The sequence below is a fragment of the Patiria miniata genome, unplaced genomic scaffold (genome assembly GCF_015706575.1).
Source record: "Patiria miniata isolate m_02_andy unplaced genomic scaffold, ASM1570657v1 HiC_scaffold_20, whole genome shotgun sequence".
NCBI lineage: Eukaryota > Metazoa > Echinodermata > Asteroidea > Valvatida > Asterinidae > Patiria > Patiria miniata.
In genome coordinates, this window is record NW_024037059.1 from 18,234,570 (window position 1) to 18,260,395 (window position 25,826).

At 39.5% G+C, this 25,826-nt stretch overlaps 1 protein-coding gene across 3 annotated transcripts; it reads right to left on the reverse strand.

The window, feature by feature from the left end:
* Nucleotides 1–839: 839 nt before the first annotated feature.
* On the reverse strand, nt 840–25,826 carry LOC119727695 (WD repeat-containing protein 19-like). 3 transcript variants are annotated; one of them, XR_005270999.1, is made up of 33 exons: nt 25,714–25,826; nt 24,684–24,841; nt 23,975–24,199; nt 23,298–23,430; nt 22,901–22,981; nt 22,651–22,763; nt 22,179–22,352; nt 21,392–21,635; nt 19,170–19,284; nt 18,049–18,096; nt 15,462–15,568; nt 14,821–14,940; nt 14,468–14,617; nt 13,952–14,099; nt 12,986–13,152; nt 11,747–11,882; nt 11,561–11,622; nt 11,084–11,194; nt 10,523–10,632; nt 10,219–10,276; nt 9,642–9,871; nt 9,087–9,227; nt 8,416–8,505; nt 8,067–8,191; nt 6,199–6,380; nt 5,292–5,466; nt 4,724–4,848; nt 3,967–4,048; nt 3,634–3,784; nt 3,100–3,223; nt 2,933–3,009; nt 2,175–2,606; nt 840–1,665 (listed from the first exon to the last, which is right to left on the reverse strand). XR_005270999.1 is itself a non-coding variant. In XM_038199707.1 (32 exons), exons 1-32 carry the CDS (start codon nt 25,717–25,719, stop codon nt 2,489–2,491), a joined length of 4,086 nt encoding a protein of 1,361 aa, XP_038055635.1. In that variant the 5' UTR covers nt 25,720–25,826; the 3' UTR covers nt 2,099–2,488. The 3 variants fall into 3 exon arrangements, 2 of the variants coding, with proteins under 2 accessions (XP_038055635.1, XP_038055636.1); XM_038199707.1 differs by lacking the exon at nt 840–1,665 and having other exon boundaries at nt 2,099–2,606; XM_038199708.1 differs by lacking the exons at nt 840–1,665; nt 18,049–18,096 and having other exon boundaries at nt 2,099–2,606.

Consider the following 25,826-nt stretch of genomic DNA (forward strand, 5'->3'; position numbering starts at 1 on the left):
GTGCTAGGGCCCCCAATTTTTTATGGATTCTAAATGCTCTGTGGTGCGATCTGAGGCAATTTCTGACCACTTTCACCAATGTTTTTTGGAGGAAAAGATGGTGGTGTACGCAGTGCCTGCCTTAATAGCGACGTCCCCCCCTCCCCCCCCCCCCAAAAAAAAATTGGGTTCTTTCTTTTGGGGGGAGGGGAGCCATGGCTCCCATTCCACCCCCCCCCCCCCCCCCCGGATCCGCCCTTGCTTCGGGCCTGACTTAAGACGCTCGGTCGATCGATACATCTCTCTTTCAATTAAGAAGCCATCATGACATGTCTGATAACGCAACTGTATTCATGGAGGAAGGAATTAACCTCCATGCTGTATTCCACATGCAGCTTGCTACGATCATGGAGGAACTTACTGCCATGTACTATGTACTACCACCGGGCTGATGAAGGCAGTTTGTTGAATAAACATATATGTACATGTACACACGGACCGACCGTAAGCAAGAGAATAAACAATTAGGGCTTGTCTAATCCTGCGGATCGCATCCCCCGGGGGGGGGGGGTCTCAAGGATTTTTCTGACAAAGACAACAAAAAGTGACAAATAAGACACACACAAAAAAAGAGTACAAGGACAAGACTTAAATAATGGAAGAACTGGACTACTGGGCACCAGTTCAGGAACTGTAATATGTGCCTTACCGCCTTCACTTCTAATGGAAAGATAACCGTTCGGGAATAATTACCCCACTGGCCTTGCTCAGTGGATGGCCTAGCTTATGTAGGTGCTTTCACGGAGGAAGGTCCTTAATTAACATCACAATACCAAACACCAAGCAAAGTTCCAGACCCATTTCAATAGCGGTGAAATTATGACACTTTATTACAAGCTTGATTGGTCAGTCAATGCACACAGAATATTACATAGTATATACATTCTCAACTTAAGCTGTATACAATAAAATATACAAATCGTGAACTCTGCAATATTATAAACCGTGTCAAGGCCCAGGTATTTGGCACAAAATCAAACATGAATATGCGGCCTTGTTCGTGTGTGAAATGTTCTTTCTAATCATGAATACCTTAGTGAAGGGAAAGCAATGTGTTTTGTGCCCAAACCTGTTTGACATTACCCTTTTTCGTAATGGATTAATCGCATTGATCGGGTTGGGATTGGCAGTATTGTTTCTTACTATATGTGCATGCACATGTACATGCCACTATGATAGGATATGTAGTGCCATATTTAAGGTAACAACTAAACACAGGCTTTTAGGGGTGCACTTTATTTCGTAAATGGGAGTAACTTTTACCGTGGTGTCAACACTAACTGATGTGGTGAAATTAGAAAGAAAAATGAGAAACCTGAAGATAACGACTGATAGCTACTAGGCAAAACAAAAAGAAGCCGACAGAGCAACTGAAATTTAAAAAAAACCTAAGAAGCATAGATGGATATCATTTTCTTGTAGTTTTTAATTCGGTTTTTGTCGTGTCACGTTCTGTGAAATATTTCATGTTTTTTGGGTCATACTTGATGTTTATCGCTGGCTTCTTTATCATGGTGTCTTGTCTTATCCTTTAATCCTGTGCAGTGATTGCTACCGTGCTGCTTGACTGCTGACCCTTGTCTTCTTGCAATAGTCATGGTGTTCATCAGTCTGCTTTCTTTAAAGCTATAGTCCATCATTTGTAATTAGTGCATTTTGTTCGTTTGAAGAAACAAAAGTGTTCAAAATCTAATGAAGGATACTGAGCAACTAACCTGATGAAGTTTCAGCTAAGCTTCAGCTGTACATTCCGAGAAAAGCAGCATTCTAAGATCTCAAATCAAAAGTTACTGAATCATGTTTTGAATTGTTTTGAATTGCAGCTATACGCGGCGTCGCGCACTGATCTGACGAATTATAACAACCGCGTGCGCGTGTGCGTCGTTCCAATACTTGTGCGCGCTGCGCTGAATAACAAAACGAACTACTAATTTAAATTTTCCTACGGTGCTTCTTAAGAATCACCGTTGGAAATGCCTTCTTTCGTTGATTACTTCAAAATGACAGCTTCCCAGAAAGAATAATTTCACAGGGAGTTTAGTTCCCTTACTATCTTTCAACCAAGTTTGTTTTTCAACAGTAATTACGCCAGTTACTTTTCGGATGGCTGCAAATGATGGACTATAGCTTTAAACACTCGTCTGATCTTAACTTCCAAAAGTCTGGTTTCTTAACATAAACATCCTGTTTCCCCCTTGTTGCTCATCCTTGGATCTGATGTCAAGAAGGTGTCTGGTTGTTTCCTGCTTATCATCAAGCCTTCAACGTGGCTTTCTCGTTTTCCAATCAAGAATGCTCAAGGTCTCTTGTTCTTTTTCCTGTTAATCCTCAAATCTCCAACACCATCCTAATCCCTTTCTTCGTGCTGTTGCTCTAATCCCACCGGGTCTTGCAAATGTACTGCCGATGATCTTAATCCCCATCCTCATATCTTAATCCCTTGATCCTGCTAATCCTCTGATCCCTCATCCGGGTGCAGGTACAATGAGGGGTCGTCAATCTTCCGCACCACAGCTGGCTTGAGACGCTCCGAGCACATGGGGCAGGAGTCTTCTGTTTCCAGTAAGCTATGTGGATAAATGAATTAAGACATTTATAAAATGGAAGTGCATGAATCATATGTATCACAACTGCAAATAAAGTTAGATCTTGTCAAAAGGGTACAGAGCAAAGTCCAGATTTTGGACTCACAATCAATCCTCAAATCTGCTTTTCTTCTGGTATCGGTGATCAAAAGATGACAATTACAATCGTTTAGAATATGAACCAAAAAAAACAATCAGCAAGCAAAGTTAGACAAAGAGAACACTTGAAACCTCTACCCAGGCATTTTGTTTATGTCAACCTCTTCAGACATTGAACAGATTGCAGCAGATAGTGAGAAGCTTCATACCTTGTGAGCTCGGAATGTAAGGCAGGGAAGTCACAGTTATGGCAGACAGAGAAGTCATCCCTCACCATGTGTTGCCCCTGTAGGATATACAGAGAAACAGGCCATAAGAATACAAACAATTCATACATTCTGATCCGTGTTCTTGTGAAATAAGCCATGGTACTCACAGTGACAATGCAGTAAGGGACGTTGTTCTTGCACTCTGGGCAGACCAGCTCCGTGTTTTCCAGGCTGTACTTGCAGTACGGGCACGGCGACGTGTCTTCCTCCTGCTCCGACTTGTCTGGTTTCCTGAACAATGGGAAAAAATATGGGAAGTCATCAATGGGAATTCATGGTACGGAATTGTGAACTTAGCCCACCCCAAAACAGATTTTCAATAGTTTCCAATTGTTCATGTCTATAACATACCAGCTTTCTAAAAAAAAAAATTGCAAGTTCCCAGCGTTACTAATAAACTGGAAATCAGCAGTGTTTCCACTAAAATTCAGAACTATTTAGTGTCTGTATTCCTTCCAAACACATAATAAGAAAATAAAAAAATGGTGGGGGAATTTTGTAAGATTCGAGGAATTAATTCAGAGAGGCCTCATGGCCTCGTATTGAAAATTGTCATGAGACACCACCAAGTTACAGGAATCTCACTCTACTTTACAAATTCAACTTATAGTTTCAACAGAGAAAAAACTTGATCCGTTTACCTAACAATTGCCTCGATTTTTTTCTTGTACTTCAGGTCGATGTTATTGCGGTACTCCGGCCTCATCAACATGGCTGCGTAGCTGAAGGAGGAGTTCTTCAAGCCAGAACGATGACACTCGATGACCGTGGAGGTCAAGATGGGAACGATGTCTGAAAAATTAACAGTCGTGAAAAATGATTGTGCCTTTAATAACACGAGTTTAGGGGAAACAATCCCATCCCTAACAAAGGAAAACGTGACGCTTTGTGTCCACAAGCAAGATACTTGACTGTGACTGATCAATGCAAATGTATCTAGATGGTCTAAAAGTGACATTGTTAATAATACTCACGAGCCGGGAACTTGCTGATGTTGTTAGCCACCCTGATTAACATTCTTGCTCCCTTCTTGTGGTCACCTCTCTTCACGTGGATCTTTAAATCGGAATAGCGGAAATCAGCATAAAAATAACAAGTGTTTGCCAAAATGAGATTCCAAGGCCAAAAAAAAAAAGTCTCCGGTTTCTGGTATGCGCGCGCGTCGCCGTAGCCATGCGCGTCGGCAAAATGAAAAAGTTTTTTTTCCAATGAAAGATGATGTCTCAAAACCGCCAAACTCACTGGTTTGACTGGAATTCTGCTGCTGCGCAATTTCATCGTGTTTTTAGATGGGGTTATGCTTGAGAATAAGCTTTATGTGGCCTCTCTGGACTCCCATATATTTGCACTAAGTTTAGTCGGGCACCATTTGCAGTCATCAGCCGACATTTGAAGCAAAAAAGTCGGGTAAAAAAAAAAAAAAAGCCGCGTCGCCGCACCACTTTTTGGACAAGCTCCATACCAGAAACCGGAGACTTTTTTTTTTGGCCTAAGGGCTGATTGCCCAAAAATAATTTATTGAATATTCCTTGAAAGCCTTCATTATTTATTTATTTATTTCTCTCAGCCAACAGCGAATAACTGCCGAATTACAGGCCGAATAAAACATCAAACATATATTACAATATAAATTTATGACAAAATTACAATGAGAAATATTATACACTAAAAAAAAATGATAACAATTATAAAGATGGCCCTGTTGTCGCAGTGATCACAGGGAGAACTCACCTTGACAAGGATGTAGCTGTGAAGGATCATGAGATTGCTGGCCATCTCAGTCGGGATTTTAATCTTCTGGCTCTTCAGCTCCCGATACATGCTGAGCAGAACATCGTGAGCGTTTCGATAATTTCCTGAAGAAAAAAAAGTACAATTTTGAGTGAACAATTTGAACACAGCAGTAAACACTTTCAATTTGGTCACAATGCAAAAATAGAACAATATTTTACAAGATTTGCCAAAAGTAGTTTAGGAATTTGTTGAAATATTCTAAATTACAAGCACAAAATTCACACAACTCACAACACTACCACTACTACTCCTGATGCCCTTGACCATCAATGGGTCGTAGTGACCTCCAACCTTCCCGGTCAAGGGCAAGAGACCAGCACTCGATTGGTGACATCTGCACAGCATCCGCAACCTGCTTAAGCCAGGTAAGCCGGGGATGACCACGAGGCCTAGCCTGGTCCAAGTGGCAGGCCGTTGCCCAAGGTGGAACTGGACGGCAGCATCAAGGGCAAGACAGGCAGATTCACACAATAGATAATATCTTTCATCACATGTGATGACTTACCAGCGATCTGTTCCTCCCTCGCAATGATGATCGCTGTCCTGGCTGCCTCTCTGTACTGCTTGAGGGCCATGTACAGACGGAACAGGTACTTGGCATCCTTGGGCATGCCGTCTGTCTCCCCCATCAGGTAGTCAATCAGTTGATGGGTCAGCTGGTCATCCTTGGCACGGCCAACCTGGGAAAAGAATGGATGGAGGGGTTAGAATTCTCCTGACAAAGTTACCTTATGTCTAGATCTCGGTATATTACTGGTGCTTCGAGTGATATTCCCCATTCCAGTTGAGTTTGGGAGCATGTAAAATGAAACTTCATCATATTGGGATGTAATTTTGCTACATAAACGATTACATTTCTTTTAACACGATAAAACCTCTTTAGAAGGGCCACCTGCCAAGGGTAATTTCACTGTTATGTGGGACTTGTTGCCGAATTGAAATTTAAAAAAACCGGGCATTTCTTTTTGATTAATAAATATTCAAAAAGCTATGTTGGTGAAGGGCAACACCCGATGTTGAATCTGCACTTACCCAACGATAATTCCATCCTAAAAAATTAACCTAACCAAAAAACCCCAGTCAATTCAATGGTTGAAGAAGTCTTCTTTGAAATGCTCAAAAGTGCAGGCTCTGTGTTTTTGACCCTCTTTCAGTGCCTCCCAATAGGTATCAAATGAGCATTTTAAGCAAGTCTGCAGATGATGCAAGATGTCCTGGGCTTCACAGATGTGAACCAACAGTAGATGGAACTGGACGTCAACTCTTTGTCAAGTACGTGGTACTGATTATGTTACTGAATTAATATAAATCTTCATCAAGGGTTTGGGGAGTAATTTTCTCACGGAACTTCGTTCAACCTTGCTGAACCTCTGAATAAAGTTCTAAGACGAGAAGCAAGACAGCACACTTACTGTTTCAATGGCCATCTCGACAGCCTGGTTGTCATCGTTGGTGGTAGGGCATTTCAAGAAATGCTTGAGAGCCCGTCCATACTGCTGACACAGCAGGAAGAACTTGCCTGCCATCAGATGGTTCTTCTCATTCTCAAAGTACAACGCTATGCTCTGGTAGTCCTCCTGGGTGGCATCTTCGCCTGTGAGAAAATGGGAGACAATTTTTTTTTTCTAGTCTTTAATTCTTAGCAAAATATATTTTGCCAGTTAACCTGAACTTCAAGTTGGTGTCAAATACTGACCAATAATTCTTAACACTTGGACTATAGAATTAAAGTGCTTCAATCTGACGAAAATGAAACAACATGCAATTAACAGTGAGCTTGATATTAGTGTGATTGATTTTAGCTGCCTTGCGCCGAAATGGCAGCATCAAGCTTTATACTCCCCAGGGAGCTGAGATTGTATTTGTGTTTCAATGGGCCAATGATCAGAGGTAATAATAATGTACAGCACTTTGGTCTTAGTTAAAAGCATTGTATACTATAAGTACCTGTTATTATTATTCACACATGAGCCTGTCATCTCAAGCAGGAGCCATTTGGAGACGATATATTGAATTGCATGCAAGAAGTTTATCAGAGGTGAAAATTCTCTCAGAATCTGAAACAAGGAGGCCTCTACTCAGGCTGCATTGATTGAAAGGGGTTAAACCCAATTCTGTTACTGCCTTGAGTACTACATTATTTGGTTGCTCCTCTGTTCCACATTAGTTTTCTTTGAAGGTCATTGCAGCATGCTCACCCACCTTCATTGCTCTCTGTGATATAGAGTGGAGTATCATGAGGATGAGTGTAGCGTCAGTGATGAAGATGATGACAGTGAAGATGATGATGGTTATTAGTGGTGGTGTTAGACATGGTGCATGTGTACAAAAGAAAACAAATTCAAAAGAACCATGTGTCAAACAAAGAAATCAATTAAACTTTATGCCGGTGAAAAGACAAAAGTTCACAAGAAAGTCTGGTAGGTTCAGACTATGAGTTGATCTTGAATAAATGAAAGGAAATACACACTGCATATTGGATTCTACAAGAGATGTGACTGAGTTTGTGAAACGTTATTTGCAATAGCATGATATATAGATGCTCAAAAACAAATGGCACAGAAATAAGTTTTACATGACATAATTCTGTTAGCATTTTTGCAACCTTAGAAGAAAACCTGTAAATAAATTCCATCACACGCCATTCCAATACAAGTTGTTAAAGAGGTTGTGGAATGCTCGAAGACATTTCCGTCATTTTTTGGGTATATGTAGCCTAAGGTGTGATGAAATGAAAACGACTATTTTTTTCTGTCATAAAATGAGTACAAAGGGTACTTTTGAAAGCTATTTTTCAGGTCCTGTTTCGACCCGAACGTGCAATTTGTGTAAAAGTCGTCGTTGCGGGCAGCAAAGAAAACACAGTAAATCGTGACGTAATAAACAGGACTCGTTTATGCTACTCTGCATCGGGAGTCCTGTTTATTACGTCACGATTTACTGTGTTTTGTTTGCTACCCGCAACGACGACTTTTACACAAATTGCACGTTCGGGTCGAAACAGGCATGACAGGACTTGAAAAACAGCTCTCAAAAGTACCTTTTGTACTCAATTCATGACAGAAACAATAGTCGTTTTGATTTCATCACACCTTAGGCTACATATACCCGAAAAATGACGGAAATGTCTTCGAGCATTCCACAACCTCTTTAATGAAGTCAAAATGTGTCTGAGTAATGACCATATTAGTATTGCAAAACCAAAATGTTACAATCTCATTTAGGAGTGTTAGTTGTAATTTAGAAAAGCAAACTGAATGATCCAAGTTGATGAACGTACCGATGATATCGGCATATATCTCCATCTGGTTGTGTTGTTGAGCCAACTGGAAGGCCTCGTCATTGCACTTGGACATGACCAGGAACTGGATGGCTGAACCAAAGTCATTCAACTTCTGGAAAAACCTGAGGACAGCAAACAGCCGAAGTGTGAATATATAGAAGAGCAATGCCCAATGTTATTGCTCTGCTCGTTGTTTTTACTGGAAGTTTTCTGCACGTTGAGGGTTTTAAGCAAACTGCAAGAACCTAGAAACAAAGCCATGAAACAAATATCTTAGGGCAAGAAAGTTCTTTGGTGTCTCTTTGGCAGTGGGACAATTTTGTTGATTGTTCCACAGTCTCCTTACCTTGCCACCATCTTGGCTCCTTCTACAGAGCCTGTTTCTCGGACGATGCGCACTGCTTCCTCAGGGTTATGAAGGAAATCCAACTGAATTCTATCAAGAAAAAGAAAAGATCCTCAAATAAGTATGTTCAGTTATGGAGTACCGAAGTGTGACATCATTTAGAACCAGAAAATGTAGTGTAAACAAATGGAGTACGCGCGCGTGTTGTTTCACGGGCTGAATCACGCGCTTAATGTCTTTTACACACATTTTGTGCACATGACGTATTCCCCTCCTTACTCCATTGACCAGTAAGCAGTATTCTTCAAGTCTTTGGGAACCAAAAGTCCATGAAAAATCCAGGCTGTACTTGCAGTACGGGCAATTAATAAAAGTCCATCAGACGCACCCAGTTTTAACATGCTAGACCCTTCAGCTTTCATTTTTCTTGTTGGCTTTCTGGTCAATATCAATTATTAGTTCTAAAGAATTTACTACAATTTCGTTTCTAGCTTGCAACAAAACTCGTGCCCCAAGCAACAACATCAACACTCCCAAATAAGGAAATGAAGGAAATCTGAAGTGAAATAAATCCTCTAACTCAATCACAGAACCCATAAAGTTGTCATCTTTACCCCAAAATGCTCTGTGGTATTTCAGTGATACAAAGGAGAGTCTATTATTTCAGATACCTGATGACGTTGTCCCAGTCTTTCGCGTTCTCGTAGGCCAAGGCGGCTTCCTTGTGTCGTCCGTCTGCCTCCTTAGCCTTGGCATACTGGATGTGGATCTTGGGAGATGTAACGTTGGGCAGAAGCTCACCAACTTTGGCCCTAAAAAAAAGACACCAAGAAAATGTTATAGAAAAGGGACCTTCAGCTGATCGATTGATGATTGTAGCTTATCTGTCTTGTATGATGAAAAAATGAAACTCTGAGCAAGATCTTAGAGAAAAGTAAAGGCCAGTTCAACACTGTTTAAAACAGCTAGTAAGCACAGAGTTAGGGACAGATTTTATCCGTAATCACACAAACTTGCTAAGAGCCGAAAAACTTCGGTTTACAATCAACCCAGTTTATTGCTTTGCGAGAAACTCTCGTAAGCACTAATAATTTTCAGCAGAAATAATATAAGACCAAGGTCACAAACACATGTACCAAGTCCTGCTTGAAAACACGTTAAACAGATTTGAATTTTTTACAAAATAATTATGTAAACCAAACTTGATCCACTTGTTTGAGACCTACCAGTTTTTGCTGCGTATGTACACCGACGCTGCCTTATCGTAGTACTGTCCTTTCTCATACAGCAGCGCTGACTCCGAGTACTGCTTCATGCTCTCCAAGATGGCGGCACAGTCTCGCTTCAGGATGCGGCTAGGCATCTTGGTTGCCATGCCGACGCCACGTCGGATGTCACCGACACGGAGGGACATGCGGGCCACGCCTGCCGCACAGGCCTCATCATGTTCCCGTTGCTAAACAATATGGAAAAATTCAATCAGTGAAAAACTTAAACTGAACTCTTTTTAACCTACCTAGCATATTTTAAGAAAAGTGGATTATAAAATTTGGTGAAAAAAATACCTGTGTATGACCTCTACTTTCATACGACTCTCTAATATTTTCAACTTCATTCCGTTTTGGGGGGTCAGGAACACTCACAGTAGTTGAACAGCAAAAAAATATAACAAGACTTTATCATACATTCCTGCTTGTCCATGGAAAATAAATACATTTTGTAGATTTGTACAAGTACATGTACATAAATTGTGGATTCTGAGGAATGACCACTCGTTAGTAATACTATGACTTTCATTATTACCTCTTTGTCTCTCGTGACACCCTTTTCATAGTGCGCCAGGGCATTCCCATAATCACCACTGAAAAGTAAAGCACAAAAACGTTTTTATAAAAAAAATCATAACTATCATTTGTTTTTCACTAGCTTCATATTAAGTGCTCAGATGAAACAAATTCTCATATCATTTGCATACCCATTAAGTACTTTTGTATAAAAACAAACATGCCTTCCACTTTCATACTTTTTCAACCAGAAATATAGATATTCAACGAATTGCATATCCACCCCGCAACATTGCAAGAAGTTTTGACATTGGTCAGCTTACGTGAATTCCAGCTGTTGTGCATATTCCTTGGAGATGTATGGTATCTGGGCAGGTGACAGTGTCTTGGCCAACTTGAGTGCCTGGTCCCAGTTCAGAAGATCACGCCTCATCTATAAAAAATTGAAACAAATAAAAATATAAGATTTAGAAGGAAAAAAAAGACATTACTTAAAACCTGATTTTTAGGCGGGAGCTGAAAAGTGCTTGTTTCAAATATAAAGGGACATGAAAATAGCAAAGTCTTCATATATCATCTCAATGAAGGTCAGTCACTGCAAAAATGATAAGACATGAATCTGGGACTGAGAAACATTTCCAATTTTGTTAGGAAATACTTAGGAAATGACCCTCCATAGACTTTGTACACAACCGCTGAAGTGGCGTCAGGTTGCAACATTTTTTCCGTAAATTTTGTAAGATTTTTCAATGTCTAATCTTTGGTGAATGAAAAAGATCCGTGAATGCATCTTGCAAATCGTTTGGCAAAATTAGACATGCTGAAACTGGTGACATTCTAATTTTGCAAACCCCCTCCCCCCAAAAAAAATTCATTAAGCAAACCTCAAGAGCCGTAATAGGCCGACTAGATGCCAGGAAGAGATCCTGAGCCAGGTTGAAGTCACCCTGGAACATTGCCAGATGGCCCGACAGTAGATTGCGATCATCAATGCCCTGTGGTCAATGAACAAACAAAATCAAATACAAGTTAGTACTGTAAATGCAAGCCGGCTTGGGTAAAAAAAATCTACCGCCAGATGAGAAACAAAGATTATTTATACATAATTCATTGAAAATATGACAACTTGCTTCTTGGCCTAAGGACGTTTTTTCTGGCAACCATCATTGAAAGATAAGGATCAACTTATGCACAGAATAACTCTGGTACCTGTGTCAAAAGGTTTACTTTTTCTAGATGGGGAACAAAACATTTTTTTATTCTGAAAGAACAGCCATCTTTTTTTAGAATGTGGTTACAAAATACAACACACAGAAACAATGGTATGATTCTACCGAGGATTGCATTTTGTAAATGCTCACCATGATTTTCTGTATTGAAAGCACCATCCCTGCCTCTCCAATGCTGCGGTAGACCCGAACAGCTGTGGGTATAAAGTTGACAAAGAAAATAAACTATCAAACTTCAGTCAATTCATGGATTTATGAGTTCCAGTGTCAGATCTAACATAAAATGACAAGAGAAAAGCAGAGTGAACTAGGACCTACCAAACTCTAACTCCAAGTGAGTCACCGCTGCCTTGGCGAGTTCCCTCCACAAGTCCTTGTTGCTGGCCAACTGGCACAGCATCCAAGCCTCCTTGAACCGCTTCAGCTTGATGCTCTTGTCAATGGCTACCTTCAGCTGGGGGATAAGGTAAAAAAAAAAGTACTTGTAATTTCTAAATGATCATCGAACATTTCCATCATCTTAAAGTTGAAGGGCAGCCAGTTCAAATGGATGAGAAATCCTGTCTAGATACAAAAGTCATCCAAAGTGCATTGAAGTTCAAACCAATATTTTAATAATAACCCCTACTCCAATTTAATTACAACTAGGCTGTTGGACATCACATTACACCACAGCCATGCACCACCATATACCACAATATACCACAACTGTAGTACATCTTGGAGCCACACTTTATAACTTTTCTGTCGTAGTTAACTTGTAGCATACCGCGACATACGGATGATGTGCGCCATAATATACCACAACTTTTGATTGGTGGAACTCACATCACGTGACATTCATTATTACTGCCATTCACGCCGGGGCTCAAAAAGTACTATCCGACCATGGGGAATGGGAAATACTATTGAACAGTTAGGATCGATGCTTGTTCCATGACGCGTTATTTGTGTGCAAATGCATGCTGACGCGCGCGTTCAACGTTGCGCGTACGGCGTATTGTTCCAAAGAGCCAGCGCTACAGCGTTGGGTTCAAATACATTTCCACCAATTTTGTAATGAAATAAAAGTTCAAATATCAAATGACAAGGATCTATATGTCAGTTATATAAAACAGATATAGAGTGGCTTTAAATTGTGAAATGGGAGGAATATTATCGCTCGGTAAAAATCTGGACTTTTCCAGTTCACTCGGCTTCGCCTCGTGAAATGGAAAAGTCCAGATATTACCTTGCGATAATATTCCTCCCATTCCACGCTGAGCCACTCAATATTTGTATACTATCACGGATGCCCCCTTCAATGGCAAAAGCAACATGCTATCTATTGTTCAGATCATCCGTCAAGTGGCATAATGGTTTCTCAACAGGAGGGGGCCCTGTGCGTGTATATCAATCACGTGCCCAGATCCGTCTACAGAGAGCCATGCACACAACAGCTGTGATAAACCATACATGGTCTTCCAATATCGCTGGAATCCAGCATGGCTGGTAGCATGTGAAACTGGGTGGAGTGAGATATATAAACTTTCATAGTGTCAACAGCAATGGCCTTACATCGTCTGGCTGGAGATCGTGGGGCCTCTCCAGGAAGTTGTGCGAGTTGAGCTGTACCATCGCTGTCTTGCCACTCTGTGTCTGACACGTCATCTCTCCGTTGTACAACATCAAGGGCTGCTGGGCAAAGGGTAGCTTGGTGGTGCCAGTAAGGGTCACTGCAGGACCTGAACAAAGGGTAGTCAGATGATGACTTTGGGGAACAACCTGCTTTGTTTTTTTATTTAAGGCTGCCGATATTTTTTTTAATGACAGTCTCTCAAACAAGAGAAGGGGAGAAGTTTGCAGATACATCAGATGAAGTGCTAAACGCTGACTAAAGTAGTGTGGGTCAGAGAACCACAGTATGCTTTATAAGACATGCTAGGGGAGTGTGGCCTAGTGGTTAGGGTTCGTGACTCATGATCAGAGGGTCAGGGGTTCGAATTCAGCTGCTGGTCATATGTTGTGTCCTTGGGCAAGCCACTTATCCCCACTTGCCTCTCTCCACCCAAGAGTATAAATGTGTACAAGCATTAGCTGGGGAGTAACCTGCCATGGACTAGCATCCAGTCCAGGGGGAGTAGAAATATTCTCAGTCGTTTCATGCTACTGAAACCGGAGATAAACGCCAGCCTAATGGGCCACATTGGCTCGTGACAGACTTGACTTTACTTTTGTTTTAACTTAAAAGACATCAGAGCACATTCATCAAAATGTCAAGTGAATACCTCTGTTTTTATTTCACAGAACACTGTTCTGTTTGTACTTATAATGTGGGACTTGTAGCTTTCTGTGGTAAAGTCTTTGAATAACTGCTTAAAGCTGGCCAGAAAGCATGGTGCTTATGTCCCTGAGCAAGACACTCTACTGCAATTTCATCTCAACCAATAAGCACGACTTTAAGTGTGGATATAGTTAATGCCCCTGAACCTTCAAAAGCACATCAGGTAATTGATAAATTCAAACTATCATCATTTTACCTACCTCTCACAGTCTCTCTGGAATACAAGTAGGTGTAGAGCTTATCCTCATCGTAAGCTACAAAGACACCCTTGTCGTACGGCCAGTTCTCCCAGAGAATGCCCTTCACCGTGGGTGAGAAGTTGGGAATCTCCAATATCTGGTCGTTGACCTGCAAACAAAGGTGAAAAGGTCAAGTGGCCGACCAAAATAAAGTTTGTTTACATAATAGTTAAATAAATAAGGCTTGTGTTGTACATAAGATATGTGGCCTTGTGGTAAGGGTTCATAGCTCATGATCAGGTCAGAGGTGCAACTCCAGCTGTTGTGTCCTTGGGCAAGCCACTTCACTCTTACTTGCCTCTCTCCACCCAGGAGTACAAATGGGTACCGGCACTAGCTGGGTAGTAACCTGCAATGGATTGGTATCCCATCCAGGGAAATAGAAAATATTCCAAATCATTTCATATAAAAAAAACTTGAGATAAATGCTGGTCTGGTGAACCGTAATTGCTTGGGACAGACTTTACTCTTACTTACCGGATTGTACACAAAGCCGTCACTCTTGTCGTCAATGAAGATTAGTCTGGTGCCGCTGGGGTCAGGGAACACTCTGCGGATCCCCACCTCGTGTCTGAACTCGTTCACAAACTGCCAGTCCTCCAGGTAGAAGAACATCAGCTCTCCAGTCTGCGAGGAAAATTAAAAAAAAACTGAAAGTCACAAAAATTGGATGCAAGCTGTTAAGAGTCACTACTTGTCAAATCACACAGTGAACAACATGAGACTTATTCTGGGGCAGTAGTATACTGTGTTTTGCAAATGGCTCTAATGCAATGATCGGCAGATACATGAAGATTGAATGTACTGACAACTTTCTTGTGAGTACTCACTGATGTGCCGTAGATGAGGAAGTCGGATGTTAGTGCGTGGCACGTGATGCCTCCCTGACCATCCTCAGGAAACAATCTTGTCTCTCTCTCCTCATTATCACCTGAGCCTTCCGCTTCAATCTGATAAAAAAATTGAACTATTTAAGAGATTTATAATCAACAACACCCGACGACTATAAGTCAATTCAGCAAAGAATTGCTAAAATTATCATCCAATAACATCTTTAAGGGTCTATGAATGCACGATTTCAAAATCCAGAAAAGTAAAAATATTGCAACGTAAGTCCGGGTTACTTGAAGGGCCTTAGGAAAATAATTAAAACTAAGACTTGCTAATTTAATCCTGGTATCAAAACAAAAATTCAACATTAACAATTTAGTATTTACGAAATCTGCACAAGTCATAAATCTCATCAAGATTAAGAGCCACAAATTTTTATGGAAAAAAAAGAGTTTTCTTTTGACTGTAAAATTTGATACACAAAGGGTGTTCACTAGGGTAGACTGCAAAATTAAACAAACGGTAACGTGAGGTTTAACCCTGAGGTACCCTGTAAAAACTCAGCAGAACCTCACAAAACCTCAAGGTAAATCTCAAATTAACGCCTACTTAATAATTATCGCATTCTCCCCTTACTTACCAGGTGCAATTGAACGCTGTTCTCAAAGTAGACAGCCGCATAGTCGGCATTGAGGCACATGTTGATGATCGTGCCTAGATACTCTCTGTCTTTCAACTTCTCTGGCCCTGTCAAGAGAATACAAATCATGGTTAGTGTCTAAAACGTCTTCAAAGAAACCAAATTTTCATGCATACAGTTTGGTGATTATCAGTGATGATGCAAAATTTTCTCCAAAGGAAATGGATGAAATAAGAAGTACAAGTCTTGCTCCCTCAAATAACATTGACAATTAAAACAAAAAATAAATAACATTATAATTTCAGTCATAAAAAAATTAGCTTCTTTGGAAAACAAGGCAGTAACAATGAGACTTTTTTTTGAACAAGGTGAAAAACATTTCAAATTTAACAGAGAGATAAACTGCATATTAAAGAAAGTGTTATAAAGAAAGTGTTAATATTAACACTAATTTTACCACCCGTGATTTCCCTGCTGAAAGGTTTTCACAAAATCTAACTGACTACACAATAGTACAGTACCCTGTATTAAATGTCCTTCTAAGCAGTTTGTGGGCAAAATGAACATCATCACCTCCCACAAGATGTTGGCCGTGCTTGGTCCTTCCTAATTGTCTACAGTACAATTTGTCCTAACCCTGGACACAGGCCACTGCTTTATAGCTAACTCTTCATCAGGTATTAATAGCATTATCCTTGATGGATCTCTCACACTGAGAATTTTGTCAGGGGCAGTACAGGCATGAAAGCACTGGAAACCACTAATTCTTTTATTCACTGGCTGATTGTTCAGCATGTCTTGAAATCTTTCAACTCCCCCCTCCCCCCCCAAAAAAAAATGGCATTAGTTGTAGCTGCATACCCCCAATATACTTCAAATAAATTTCCTTAAAAGAAACGTAAGTGTGTGAACCCTAACAGGTAAAAACATAAAATAAGGCACTTCAGTATGCCAAATGCGCATGAACACATCAAGATTTGACAAATTTTTTTTTTTTCCCCCCACTTTTAAATTCATATGTAAATGTACTTATTTTTGACGTTTTATTACTGTGTGAAATGTTTGTCCTGGCGTCTATTTTATCTTTCTTGTTTTTTTGTTTGGTCATAGTTAGAATATATCATGTTAATTTTTCTTTTCTTTTCTTCTTATGCATTAAATTTCAAATATTATCCTTTTCGTTTTACAGTTAACATGATTATTTTAGTTTTATCTTTAATTAACTGATTACTTTTTAAGATTTTATCCTATTTTATACGGGAAGTGGTTCAAGATGGACTGTACAGTCTTTCCACAACCTGTGACTTTGTCAAAAAATTATAATAATAATAAAAATAAACTATTCGCCATATGCATGCAAAATCATAAAAGGTATCAGCAAAATAAAGAAATTGTCTTGTTCTGAAGTATGCACAACATTTTTAAAAATGTCAGATTGACAGCAAAGCGTTTTTAGGTGTTTTGTATGCCCCAACTTTGTGCAAACGAAACTTGCCTTCATCTCTTTGATGGCATGAAAATTGCAAAATCCAGATTCGTCCTTACACATGTTACAGTTGCATGCATTTATCTGCCAAGTTGATCATGGAGTAAAAGATCGTCATATCTTGATACGCGTATGCGCATTTGCAATACCGATTTTGGCTTATTCAAAGTGCATGATGAAATTATTGCATTAATATCATCACAATTTGACGGCCAATTACTAGTCACATCATGGCAGCTGCACTCTTTGATGCAATTTACTACTTAAGTAGATTCTAGAAGGACACCACTTGGGATCCAATCATTTTCTGCACTACTGCAACCACCTGTGATTTCACCTTGTGCGTACCACTGACAAACATCTATAATTGTCCTTCTGTCATGGCTATATTTGTACGTCTTTTATTCTCAAGAAGAGAAACAGACCAAAAAAACCAAGAATACATCAAAAGATATGGGAGTTGCCTAGCTACAACCTAAGAATAAAAAAAAAAATATCCCTTAATTACGTCTTTAGGGTTTGAAGCTAGAAGTATAAAACATGCTCGGTATGACCAGAATGCTCTTCGGTTCATTAATGGTCAAAGCAAATGAAAGATTACATTCTATGCAGATGAGTTGTACCATAAGGCTTTTTATAGCTCCATGGACTAACACATACACATAGGATTCATGGTTGTAATGTAAAGGAGTAATAACTGAGGTTGCCTGTTATGCACAAATATTCATTAAAGCTTGCAGCTTGGGATGAAATCAGACAACAGCTCTACTTTATGAGGCTATTTATTGTATTGAAATACACTTTAAACAAACTCACATTTTCTAAAATTACTGTATCAAATAATTCAAACAAAAATAGATAATTCAAACAAAAGGATGCCTTTGTAAAAACAATTTATGAGTTATGCAAATAACAGTAAAAAGAAGAACACTTTAAAACTGAGTTTGTATCTCGTAAAATATGCAAAACAAAAAAACAAGGATTACTTGTGTGAATATTTAAATTAATCTGGCAAATTTGACAACAGAAAATCAACAGCTGTTAAGAACATGGTTATTACATTGATTTTGAAAACTCAACTGAAATTATTTTGTGACTTACAGTCTTCCTCTGATTCCTCTGGTGGCTCAGTTATTGTTAACTCTGGTTCTATGTATATAGGATATTTACTAAGGTTATTTTTTTTGTGGGGTTTCTTGGTTTGGGTCATGTGGCGTCAAGGTGAATTGGGAAGGATTGGGATGTGTAATGATGTACATGTATTGATTTTCTACTCTCTTGAAATTCAATAGGCCTTGTGCATTAAGGCGGAAGTAGAGAGCAGTGGTTTGGTATTGCTTGGTTAGGCATGATCGGATTTGTGCAGTAACAAATGACATCTTCTGAGGTACCTGCAATGCACAAGGTGTATTCCTTATATTTGCTCAGCATTTTCCCTTCTATTCAGTTGAGGTTTTGCTGGCTCCTCCGGCAAACTTATCTCAAGATTTTTTTGTGTGCATTTGTTCAGGATTCCTAGCATAGAGCGAACAAGTGTACGGCAAAGCTGATTAAACACGACTTGCTTTGAAGTCCACGCTTCTACTTAAACATGTGCATTGGATATGAGTAAAATGCAAGTACAATATGATATTGTACAGTTTAATTTCGCAAGGTACTATTAAACAAACACCAAACTGCTGGCTATGCACGTTGTGTCAACATCGGCATGCGCTACACAATAGAGAACATTTGTAACTGCACTTTTCACAGTGTACGGGCCTGAATGCATTTCCTTGGCAAAAAGGGGAAAGTCCTGTTTGTTTAAATTTCCATGAGGCAAAAGCATAGGTCATATAAATGCCTGCCACACCATAGTGACCATAGGGTCTAGCCATCAAGCAATTCATCACCAGAGACAAATCCTTATTATGTTTATTTTATTCTTACCAGGGTATTTTACTCTCTGAAATAACAATTTTTAAAAAATACCTTGTATATAAATTTCTATATCCAAAGCTCAATTCTTGATGTTTTTTTCAAACTTCATTATCTTATATATCTACAGTGTAAGTCATCCCATTGTTTCCATCAAAATATCCAGGGTTTCTCTATTCAATTGTTTTGGCGGGGTTTTTTTTCAAGTTTATTTTTTAAATATACAAAACAATTAGCATTCAGCAACTAGAACACCTCATATTGGACATAGAGGTGTAATGTGATATATTACAAAGATACATTACCTTTTTCTCCAAGCAGGTAGAACCAGGCCCTGTTGTTCATCCCCACTGCTAAATGGTAGGGTCCGAGGGCGACAAAGTTGGGCTCAACTTCAATGTTGATAGGTATGGACGGTTCCTGTTGAGAAGAATAATTTATAAGATTGCAACTTATCTGATTTCTAGGAAAGATTCTTGCTGTTTAGACAAAATGGAAATATGTAAAATTAGAATCTACTGCTTCAAAAAAAATATGGTTTCTGCAAACTTTGAGCAAAATGAATGAAAAATGGCACAATTGCACAATGAAGAGATACATGTATAAAGATAAGACCTCTATGTAGTACCAAGTGGCACGTTCAAAGCTGAAGCTGTGAAGACAAATGCAGCGTAATGTCAAAACAATCGAGAGCACTGCGTGAAAATAAAACAACAATGTTGAGCTGGATTTCTGTTGGTATGGATTTCTGTTGGCATTGATGTTGCAATGAATTTGAAATGAACAATGCTTATTTCAAACAACAGATCGAATGTGTCAATGATCCAATTTTAAATTGGCGGTTTATCTTTCTATTTTTAAAAGATTTGAGATTTGTACATTTAAGCAACAGAAACCAAGAGAATTTTACAGAAGAAACATCAAACTTTACATCAATATTCAAAGAGCTATTTTGGAGAGATCTACAAGTGTGTGAAGTTTGTACATGTAAGTGTATGTCTTGAATTACAACAATAAATTACCAGTAATATGTTTAGGTTCAATGCTTATAAAAAAACTGCTTTGAAAACATGCAAAGATATGCACAAAGTAGCAAAGACACAGCGCAATACACTTTCAGCAAAATGTTGAGAATGGTGAACACTTGAACTACCGCACAACTGAATGACCGAAATAGAGATCTAACGGAATAGAAATAGACTTTGTCAACTACAGATGACATTTTGTTGAAAGTTGGAAGATGGAAGACATGAAGAAAATTTAAAAAGAACACGAAACTTGCCTTCCGGCGACCGACTCGTCGCTATATTTTTCAAATTTCATGCGAAACATGAAAATAAGGTTAATTCACATAATAAATTATTTGTTTATCATAATGACTGTTTGTTTTTCATCTTGCCCCCCCAAAAAACAAAAAAAACCACACAATCTGAACTTTACAAAAAGATCGTGTGGGATCAAGAAATGTTTAAAAAAAAACGTTTTAATTACTAATCCAGTGACTAAATTAAAGAAAACAAAACAGCGTGGAATTTTTTTTTGACTGTTTATGAAATGTTCAGTTTTACAATGAAAACCAACTTCACTCCTAAGTGTTCTCAGCACAGGCACCTATAAATCTGACCCCCAAAAAACGAACAGTGACAAGTTAGTATCATGAATCATCACTGTTTTCTCAAACGAAGTGGCTATCGTTACGGCAGCCGTTGTTTAGCGCCCTCTACGATACTTTTTTGATACGCACGCAGGTATATAATTATTTGTTTCCCCACGTTTTAGCGAGCAGTGCGACAGCTCAGTCGATAGAGGGTAGGATTTTGCACCGCGAGGTTGCGGGTTCGCGTCTCAGTTTTGCACTCGGATTTTTTTCCTTTTCTAACATGAGGCTTTGGAGGATTTTTTTTTTAAAGGGAAATAAAGTCCGAATTTCATAACGTTCAAATTCACTTTTTTCCTTCTAATTTTATATTTTCTTCTCATGTTTTTATAAAAGTTGCAGTCTACCGTAACGATAGAAAATGGGAAATGCGTTACGGCTGCCGTAACGATAGCCACTGCGTTTCTCAAAAGGTGAGACAGTATGGAGAACATGTGGACTAATACTGAAAGGAAAGATTAACGTATGTATTTCAGTGTTTATTACTAGATGTTTTCAGGGGAAAAAATATGAAGCAAATGGGTGCTTTTTAGTCTATTATTCAGCCCGATGATCCTACTTTTGCTTGGCTTTCATAGATTCACTAATTTAGAACCTTATGATTTGAATCATTAGCTAATGCATGAGGCAACAGACTGGTGCTTTATTTCCTGCAGCAGGTTTTAAAGATGTTTTCTCAGCAATTTGCTGCAAAAATCTTTTTACATGAACAGCTCACCGGTGACAGAGTTGGTGGGAACAGCTGTAATTACACAATGTGGATGGCTATCTAACACTTGAACACACCCTTTTGATGGACATATCCTTTGACTGAAAGAGTAAAAGTGTTTATTTGTTTTCTTTTAAACATGACAAAACAATCAGAAATACCTGTTCGACTTGGTTCACCACGGTGACCTCCAGCAGAGAGGTCAGGAAGGCCAGTCTGGTGCCCTGGGAATCACCCAGGACAGGCAGCTTGGTAAGGTAGACGTAGAGATAGCCTCGGGACGAGCTGACCGCCATGAGTTGACCATCATCTGTCCAGCCCACCTGACCCAGGCCTTTGGTCTCCTCATCCAGGGTCACGATGGAGTAGACCTCCTTCAGGTCGGAGAGGTCGTGGATCTTGACGCTACAGGATGAAAATTAAGACGTTCAGGAAGAGCAAAGATTGACCAAGTTGAATGGCATTATGAAGTATGATTGTGAATTGGTATGTTATTCCAACTAGCACAGGACCTTGTTACTTGTTCAATTGCAGCTGTTAGCCGCATGTTATGATCTTAGATAAATGTTAAAGATATCAGTTACTTACAATTATAAGCCCGACGTTGATTTGACTACCAAAATTATAAAACTGTGATAATAAGTTTAAAATTATACCAATTATTTAAACATGAGCCACTCATCAGTAAGATCTAATTGAAAGATCCACTATTAGAATTAGGATTAGAATACATTAGTAGGTTTTCTATTAAATCTCACAAAACCTTACATCAACATTACGTAATCTCCACAGGTCACCAAGACATGATGCAATGCAGGAAAATACGGTTACTGAAGTCTTAATTTTGCACCACTCTTACAGTAGGTTCACTTTTACATAGCCTCTCTTCTTTTTAAAAGTATCAAAATTTTCTACACAATGATAAAACTAAATGAAGGTTGATGATACCTGTTATCTCCACAGGAGGCCGCCTTGTTGAGAGCCAGGGATATAGCGATGGACGACAGGTGGTCCTTGTGGTTGCGCGCTTGAAACAACTCCTGGCCAATCTCCTTGAGATGGGTGGAGATGACGATGAAGTAACCATTGGAGAAACCCAGCATGATGTAGCCATCACCGTACCTGCACAGAAGAAAAATGGGTGATAAAAGCTGAATTCATTCCAATCAAATGGTTGAGTGGATATAAATTTCCAGTATATACAAGTTGCAAATATTTTTTGCAAGAATAAAAGTCTACTAAGACTAGGTCAAGTAATGGCTAGTGTTATCCCTGGCCAGAATGGTGGATGCTCAAATTAAATTTTGAAAGATAAAACATTTTCAAAATTCTTAGACATTGAATGTCCTCTTTGTTCAATTCAGAAAATTGGAAAAAGTTGGTTGCAGTAGTATTGAAACACAACATCAAATCGCTGTACCATTTGTAGGCAACAATGGCTCCGTATCTCTGCTGAAATGCGAGCTCTATCGGATTGTCTGGATCATCGATGTTCAACAGGAACAGCGTCTTCTTGCCGACACTCGCACTTATCTGCAAAGGGAACAATCAGAAGGAAGTTAGGTAAATTGTTTCATGATACTCTAAATTTAGCCAAGAGGATGAAAAATTGAGAGTGAAAAGAACAGTCTAGTGTGAGAGAGAGGACAGGTTTTCCATTGAATACTCACCGTGGTTTCTCCTTGCGAAGTTCTTTCATCTGTCTTCATTTCTGAGAACTGCAGGTCGGTTGGGTCCATTCTCACAATAGTCTATAAAAAAATTAAAAAGATAAAATTTCACCAAGGGACACCCAAGTCAGTTACAGGAATGTTACATCCTGTTTGCACCTATATGAGCTGGTAAAAAAAAGCAGCGTGTGCTCCCATTTGTGGACCAGGGGTGTTATCTAATACCGCACTTATAGTAAATAAAATGCTGTACGACAATGTATAAGAGATCCAAGTAGACAGTGGAAAGCTCAGTCAACTCGGGTACAAATTGGTGTGAATTTGACCCATAACAGATCAGGTTATGAAATTGTCTGGTAAGTAATTTCTGTCATTTTTAAAAATCTTTGAGTCTTACCTGTTTGAGCGTGTCCCCCTCTGCGTTGCTGACTGTGATGTTCTTGTCTTCACTGCCCAAGGCCAGCAGGTTCTGAGAGCTCCAGGCACCGCACAAGATCTTCTTGGTGTGCTTGCCAAGTATCGGCACTTTCCTGAGAAAGAATACCACAATTTACTGATGTGGTCTGTAGTAAATATATTTCCACCACAATGATCCACAACCACGTAAGAAGTATTATCCAACCTAGTTGTAATTTTTAAATGGCCCGGACTTCCATTTTATATTATTTAGAGACTGGATTTGTGAAATGCGGAAGCTCCTGTTCAATACTTCTTTTGAGGACATGGAGCATTCTCAGTGGGAATAAGCAGCATTCCAAACTGGGATGAGCTGTTGCCAACATCTGTTGTATCTTCCCATTCGAAACAGATGGTTTCCCAATTCCAAGCATTCTCAATGTGCTTTTTTTTTTAAATATTTGCATCATCTGCTGCTTCAGCTTCCGTAAATTTTAGGCTCCTGACTTAACTTCTCTATATCTTCCGCTTCAGAAACATCAAATTCATCAACGTTTACATTATTTTTTATTCAAGGCGGACATTAAAGGCTTCTTAATGGTTCTCAAGACAGTGATGTAACCAAAACAAAAGTGAGGTTTTGGAACTCTCTTAGTTTTGTTTTGAGACTTCCCTTACCTTGATGTCTGGTGGTTGTATATCAGCAGGTTTCCCTTGCTGGTCCCGATGGCCAGCTGGGGGCCCACCTTGGACCACAGCAAGAAGCACAAGGAGTCCTTGAAGCCGCTGTCGACCTGGCCAGTCCGGTGGGTGTTAGCATCCCACAGGAACACCACGCTGCTACGGTCACAGATCATGGCCAGCGTGTCGCCGTCCTTGTCCCAACCGAGGCCAGTGCACGTCCTGCAACAGTGAAACGTTTGAATGATTTGTGACAAACCGGAATTTTGATTTTGTCTTCAAAGTGTAACGCTGGAATACTAGGCTGATGTCTACCCAACCATGCCGGCAAGACACTTGAGTGAAGATCACATTCTTGCTTTTTGCGTCATTAGCATAATATATGCAGGGAGCACTGTGATTGGTTCATCAAAAATTTGAGAGCAGTCTGGCAAGTCCTTGCATTCCTTTCCCATGTAGCAAGTTCGTGTTTGAGAGAAAGGGCAACGTTTTTGTTCTTTGGGGGACATGAGACAAAATCAAGCCAATGTTTTTGCAGCCACTACATGTAGCTTTGTAAATAAGAAGTACAAGGGGAAGTTTAGCTGAAAGCAGACAATAAGTTCCGTTCCGTACAAGCCTGTGTCTACAGGCTATGGTCAAAGGAAGCTTCTTTCAATTAGGGGTCAGTAAGACCCTCTTACTTCTTAGTTCTGGAAGTACTCACCCAGGCAGGCTGATTTCATCTTTGAGTTCTCCGTGCCTGTCATACAGATTTACTGAGTTGTTGAGACCAGTTGTGGCCAGGTAGTTGCCAAGCGTTGTCTGCCATGCAAACTGTATCTGCCCTGAGCCATGGGTCTTCTCTGAAAGGGTAAAAACCCGCTGCAATGACATGAAAGAAAGTGTTTCAAGCAGCAAGGTCCTGTTTTCCATCTGTCTGACGCAAACTCAGCAATTTCTTCATGCAATGTACTAGAGACGTGGGCAGTTTGCACTTTGAAAGTTTTTAAATTGCTTACATTTGCATGTCGATAAAAATCATGGAGAACTATTAAAGTTAGGCCCTATTTCCAATTTGAAATTTATATTAATTAAAGTTTCTTCTTCTTTTTTACATATTTTGTAAATTCATTTTAAATTTTATTCAGAAAAGAACTTGCAATTGTTGCAGTTCACTCGTATCGACCCTTTTTCTAAAATAAAAAAGGACTGTAAGGGAGGGGTTGCAATGAACATCAAAATGGAAAGAACGTTGCATCTCGAAGCCACATTTTTTATCATATGCCCTAATAATTAGGGCCTATTTCAATGAAGGTCATTGACAATGACATTGCAAAATGTTGAAAAGACATGAATATGGGACTGACAAAGTGACATGACTGAGAAACATTTCGAATTTTGTTAGAAAATACTTTGAAAATGCACTCGACTCTTGATAGACTTTGTACACAACAAAGACACTTCATTCTCTCCATCAAAATGTTTACTTGTTACATTCAGATAATAACAGTATAACACTATATCTACAACAATGCCAGGGATTCATCCGTAACGAAGGTGTCGTGTCGGAAATACATGCCTAACCGCTGCATAAATTCTTTGCATATGACATTCCACCGTTGTTTACCGTTGCTAGCGAGCAACGTCGGGCGGCTAAATTTTTCGGAAAAACATTGCCAGTTCAAAAGACATTCATGTTCCTGCGCAAGAAAAGGTATCTGGTGAACTGAAAAATCTTTTTACAAAAATCCTACCTTCATAGTGGAATTTTAAACGGTTATTTTATAAGTAAATACGGGTCATGTCTTCGACATCAGTCTTCACAAATTCAGCTCGCTGCAAGTATTTACTCCCATCATGCATTGCA